At 51.7% G+C, this 6036-nt stretch overlaps 2 protein-coding genes across 2 annotated transcripts; both read right to left on the minus strand.

The window, feature by feature from the left end:
• Positions 1 to 1824: 1824 nt before the first annotated feature.
• On the minus strand, positions 1825 to 3403 carry A1O5_05875 (uncharacterized protein; the record flags this gene model as incomplete). The annotated part of the gene is made up of 2 exons (XM_007746472.1): positions 1825 to 3336; positions 3398 to 3403. The coding sequence occupies 2 exons, from the start codon at positions 3401 to 3403 to the stop codon at positions 1825 to 1827; spliced, it is 1518 nt and encodes a 505-aa protein (XP_007744662.1).
• A 791-nt stretch (positions 3404 to 4194) lies between these two features.
• On the minus strand, positions 4195 to 5560 carry A1O5_05876 (uncharacterized protein; the record flags this gene model as incomplete). Its single annotated transcript, XM_007746473.1, has 3 exons — positions 4195 to 4771; positions 4831 to 5085; positions 5145 to 5560. 3 exons carry the CDS (start codon positions 5558 to 5560, stop codon positions 4195 to 4197), a joined length of 1248 nt encoding a protein of 415 aa, XP_007744663.1.
• Positions 5561 to 6036: the final 476 nt, after the last annotated feature.

Raw genomic sequence — 6036 nt, forward strand, 5'->3', positions numbered from 1 at the left:
ACAAGTTCTCGCCACCGGTTGGCTTCTCGGTCGAAAATGGGTGTGCCGAGGGGACATTGACTTTGGCATGTGATTGACCCCAACGCGAATGTTTAGCCACCCACCAAGAAAGTTGCTCAAAAGGACCTTCTTTCCGGAGAAACTCCCTGGAATTCATCATCATGCAGCCGACACTGCAATGGGCAGCCCCTCCAGCACCTCGATTTAATGTTGTCACCTTCCGAATACAATGCGGATCACGGACCACTGCAGTGTCCTTCCAAGGTCCAATGTAACGCTCACGCGAAATTTCTGTCCTTACGTCAGTATCTCCACATTTACGACATGCCATCTGCAAGCCACCTATTGACATTGTTCGCTTCTCAACTCTCACAATTTATTCTTTATCTCTACGATCGGATCCTTTTGTCTTCTCTGGAGTTGTCATTGTTCTCTTGGGTTGATACCCCCAGAACGTTTGTGGCAATTATCTTGATGCAACCATGTACGCTCACCGAGGGCTTAATGAATAATCCACAGTCAGTTTACGGCGAGGGCTTTGTGTATGCTTCTCGACAGTCAGATCGACACACCCACCTTCTAGCGGCTCGACAAAAGGCATAGAGGAGATACTTGTGGGCTCAGTGCTCTCTCTTACCTTGTGCAAAGATTTTGGTTAATTTCTTTTTCCTTTTCATGTTTTAGATGAGCGAAGTGAAGAAATGCATCTCACGGGAGGATTGGAGTTGAAGCAGCATCAACAAACACGTTTGGGAGTATGCTCGAGTTGGGAGTTTTGTTTTTGGGACACCTTGGATATTGACTTCTTTGGTATCTGGGCGACGGCGACGGCGACGGCGACACAACCTGGGAAGGGTGCAAGCGCATACGAGTTACTCTGGAATCATGGCCCTTCATTCAGTCGAGATAAGAAATGATTTAGATAAGACAGATGGTCGGGAATACAAAAAGACTTTCCCTTGATGCAACCCTCCTTTGATGAATGAATAAGTTCTACCCTCTACGGCCCCTGCCTCTTATTTTGCTTCCTTTACTCGTCTTGCTTTCCTCTCCCTTCTCCTCCCCTATGCTTTTCTTTTAGTCCTCGCTTGTCTCTACTTGCTTACTTTCTCCGGTTGTTTTCCTCATTTTTCCACTCCCACCCCTCCCACCCACCCAATCCAATCCATCTCCACGTCCTCAAAATCGTCCAGCTCCGCCTACCTACTCGCTATCTGTCCGCCTGTCCTTCCAGCCCAGATGTGCGCCTAAAACCCTACCACCCTCGTCTTTCGCCGCCCCGGCAGGGATCTCAATGCTCCAATCTACCCGCGGTAAGGGGGAGCACTACCTACTCCGTACTCGTTGGGTTGGACGTGGAGAGGCGGGGGTGGCTTTATTGAGGAACTGGATGGCTTGCTTCCTGCTGGCTTGTTGGTAGGTCGTTGGTGGATGGTTGGCTAGTTGGCGGGAGGTACGTGGATGGACGCATGGATGGGGGCGCCGAAGTGAGGGTCATGGCACAGAGAGGGTGAGGCTGGTGGAGGCGGTGAGAAAGGGAGGGCGAGAGGAAGAGGAAGTCCTCTCTCGTACTGTCGTCCAGGTCTGGACTTGGAAAACGGACTGGGGATCGATCAGATTGCCCCCTTCCATGGAGCCTTGGGTTGGTCTTCTGTTGTCCCCCTTCTCCCGTTCCCCCGCCTCCTTCTCTCTCTGTGTGGGGTCTCCTCCCGATCTCGAGAGCATACCATTATGAGCATACCAACTTGAAGCCGGGACCAGCCATGCAATTTCTCACATGCTTTTCAGTTTCTTTTCTCCCCCGTCTTCTCCTCTTTTGGCAGTTCATTCTGCAGTCCATTCGGCCTCCAAGAAGCCAACGAAGCCTTCGATGATTTCCCTCCGTCCGCTGATGTATCCTTGCCCGTGAGCGATCCCTCCCCGTTGGATTTGCGTGTAATTTCTCCGGAGACGCTGCAGCATGGGCTGTGAGAGTTGAAGGCCGGGTGGGATGTGGATGGTCATTTTCACTGTCGTTGGCGGCTCGGCTGGGTTGGTGGAGGAGTTGGTCGGTTGTGGAAGGGGGATGGAGAGGAGCACGTTGCCACCCTCTCCTCCTTGGGACAGATTCTGTTCGCGAGATTGCGCCAGTAGATGTCTCACCACGTCCATGGTTGCGGATTCGAGGGTCTGAAGGGCGTCCGAGGCCGTGGCGCGAGGGAGAACAGTCGCTGCGTGGGGTTTCACTACAGCCGGCTTCTCGCGCGTCGTGACTGATGCGGGTGAGACAGGTTCACTCGTCCCATTGCCATTGCCATTGGCGTTAGATCTTTGGGATGGAGGTAGTTGGCTCAGCGCTTTCTTGCTGGTCGGTTTGGAGGGCGGGGGATAGATTGCATTCCAGATCTCCTGTATCGGAGGGGTTGCGTCGGACGAGGGAACAGTAAAGAGAGGAGTGTCCCAGCGAGAGAAGGGGGAAGGGGGTTCGTAGCGCATTATTAGGGAGATGAGAGTCGAGGACGAGTATGGAGGAGAGGATGTTGGTGGTGGTATTGGGATCGAGGGCGAGTGAACCGTCGGTTGATGTGGAAAGGCTTCTGGTGGCTTTGATTCCGTTGATGATGGAGGGTCTGCATGTGCCCGGTTGATGTACAGGGACTTAAAAGCCATTTCGTCGTCTAGTAGAGTCTGAGCCACAGCATCTTCGCTATCCTCATTGTCCAACCCGTCCATCGACGAAGACCGTAACCTGCTATTCACATTCTCCACGACCCGATCGCCGTAGATAGCAGTATGGCTTTCCGGGATCAGGTCGCCCAGTATACTCTCCCCTTGCTTGTGCCGCGTTGGTTTGTCCGTCGCGTTCCAATCTCCTTTTCCATCGCCGCCATCGCCACTGCTACCACCTACCTCCTCATCGAAGGCTCTCAGTCTCTCTCGATTCCACCTCTTACACTCATCCTCCTGCGCAGCCACATGGACGACGCAACATCTCGTTCCCGCGGCCTTCGCCTCACACCACAACTGGTATCTGTAGCCCTTGATGTAATTTAATCCATCAGCTATCACGATGTTGTCTTTCGACAGAGCGCGCTTGATCGAGGAGAATTCTTCTGCCCTTGCGGTCTTTTCGTGAGACGCGTCGTTGTAGACCTGGTCTCGAAGCGTAGTGTTTTCTATAGAACTTGAGCTGTTGACATCATCGGCAGACGCATGGTACGAAGGAACGATCTGGATGGTCCTTTTTAATATTGATGGTTCATTAGCGGAGGAGTGGATGAAGCCGGCCAGCGAGGAAGCGATTTGCTGGGCGCGGTACGTTTTGCCCGAGCAGGGGAGGCCTGTGATTATGATGAGCTACAGGGAGAGTCAATTGGTGTGAAGAGGATCTCTCAGATGCATAGGATGGCGTACTCACTGGCATCACATGAGTTGCTCGAGGAACGTGGAAGGGAGTTCCAAGGTGAAATTTTGTTTTCGTTAATGGTGGGGTTTTCGAGGAGGGGCCTCGCCTCGGTGCTATCAGGTGGCTACTATATACATATTAATAGGTGAAACGCACAGCTCTTTGCTCGAATAACCGAGTTTTGGTGTCTCTGAGACAGGCCCCGAAAATAGCTACATTGTTGTGCGTACAGTACATTCACAATTAGTACTGACACTGCTGTCAAGAAATCTCTATCTATCCAACCTCCCTTGCCGAATGCCTCTAGCCGATAGTGCAGAAAAGACAAGGGTCGACCACCTCTGGTTGATCATTTGAACATGTTGTAGGATTTGTCACAATGCATAATGGCCCGTCCCGGAAATGAATCCTAGAGAAAGCTCCTTAAGGCAGATATGTTGGCCAGTCCTGGGATATATAACAACCTCCGGGATTCACATTTCTTCTCCGGCGGAAAATTCGTCCTGTGGCTTGGTCGTATGTCTGAAGAGATAATAGTTTTGAAAAAGTATAACTCGGCAATCCGGTAGAGTCGTGACTTTTTTTTTTTTTTTTTTTTTTTTCTTTCCCACACGGCAGCACTGTTATCCTGTTACACCTTTGGTATTGCCGATCTGCAATACAGAGGTAGCCTGGCTCCATGGTCGGTAGAATGCAAATTCAGAAAAAGAGGGATGAAAACGCTCGAGGCCATCTGGGAGGTAGGTTGCACAGGGTATATATCGCTTCATTGATTTCATTGAGTTAAAAGATGAACAAAAGAAAGAAACTCATGAAGGATAGACCCCGGAGTAAGGTGGTGACACACGGCATGTCCTAGAGATGGCAGGCCTGGGTGAGAACTGGACATCGTCCATTGACACTGTTTGTGGCATCATGGCATCATAGTCCTGGGTTTGAATAGTGTACGCGCCGGGAGCGACATACTGGGCCCGGGTAATAGCCTGGCCGTAGTTCTGAGCTTGGATGGCAGCATTCGCCATCGCATGAGCCTTGGCCAAGGTGGAGGAGTTCGACCTCCTCATGGGAACAGATGTCGGCTTCTTCCTCTTGTTCTGACTTTGAGTGGTTGAGTTCTTCTTGGGAAGAGGTTCAGGTTCCTCGTATTGGTGGACTCGTTTCATATGGTCACGTTGGTTCCATCGGCGAGGAAATCCATTTCCCTCTCGGGCACGGTCACAGTCCGGGAACTTGCACAAGTAGGGGTTCACTCCGTGGTTATGTTCTCCATGGGCTTCTCTTTCGTGGCGAAGGAGGCAGGCGTTGGAAGAAAACCTGAGATCCTCGCATTCCGGGCGATCCGTGAAACGGCAGCGGTATGGCCTTAAATGGGAGTCCACGTATTTGCTGTACGGAGATGAGAATGTTAGAAAGGACTCAGCCTGTATGCAACACATCTGACCTACTTGTAAATACATTTTTGCTTGGTGGGCTGGTGATTGCACTTGAGCTTGTCGAACATAGGGCAATGATAGTGACCACTTTTGTCGGGCCTGGCTTCGTAGAGGGGTCCACTTCTGGCCTTTTCTCGGTCCGATTGATCCTCCTTGGGGCTCCGGGTTTCAGCAGGCACGATAGACGAAACACTTTGGTCAACGACACCATTCCGTTCAGACGCAGATCGAATAGGCCTAGGTCGAAATACACTGCGTCCTTTGAGGCTATTGGCCGCTTGGGTTAGTGACAGATGAGGTGGGGGGAGAAAAAGCAGGGATCTGACCTGTCTGGTGACGCCTTGCAGACGGTGTTGTTCCCATAGAGAGTGGAATCCTGGGCATTCGGGTACATCTTCTCCTGCGAATTCTGGGCTGACAGGCAATCCCGGACATATTCCTCTGGAGGGGGTGTTGGCAGTCTCTGCAGCGAGAAGCCCGGCGAGCTGAAATGAGTCACCATTCCAGGATGGTAGAGGGACGCAGAATCCACGTTCATGTAACCGGAAATCATCAGGTCCTCTGGCTGGTCTTGTCCATGGTATTGCGACGATGGCACGAGGTTCAAGTCTGTGGAGTTGTCGCCTGAGAAAGCCTCCTCTGTCAGGAACTCAGAGGTTGGATCGGCATCAAAGCCGCTCAAGCTTGACATCACGGGGACGGCAAATGCACCGCCAGACACGGTCATGGAGTCATAGGTCATTGCAGAAGACGCTGACAAGAAGAAGTCATCACTGTGAGGATATTGTCCAGAGGGGAAGGCGCCAGGTGCAGTCCCGTGGCACCGGCGCGATCCAGAAGAGGTAGAAGTCAAAGAAAAGTGTGCGTTGGAGATTCCGTCAGCCATGGAGGCAGAACTAAAAGGAATAGAATCCTGGTAAGTCACAGGCATGGTCCTCGGCACCCGGCTTTGAGATCCTGGAATATGTGTGGCCAGTAGTGGGTTTCTCCGGGTCAATGTTGTCGAAGTCATTGTTGAGCAAATAGATTTCTGCCAGTGCGAACACAAGTTAGTACTCGCCCCCATCATACACACAAAACATCCAAGCAACACCAAAAAAACAATAGCATTGTCAAATGGAAACATGGGCGCGATTGGGCATGTCCGAGCGGAGGGGCGGAGATGGTCAACGGCCGGGTATGTCGACGACTTCCGGTCAGAAGCAGAAGCTAGACACT

The sequence above is a fragment of the Cladophialophora psammophila genome, assembly GCF_000585535.1.
Source record: "Cladophialophora psammophila CBS 110553 chromosome Unknown aczJe-supercont1.8, whole genome shotgun sequence".
NCBI classification, from domain to species: Eukaryota; Fungi; Ascomycota; class Eurotiomycetes; order Chaetothyriales; family Herpotrichiellaceae; genus Cladophialophora; species Cladophialophora psammophila.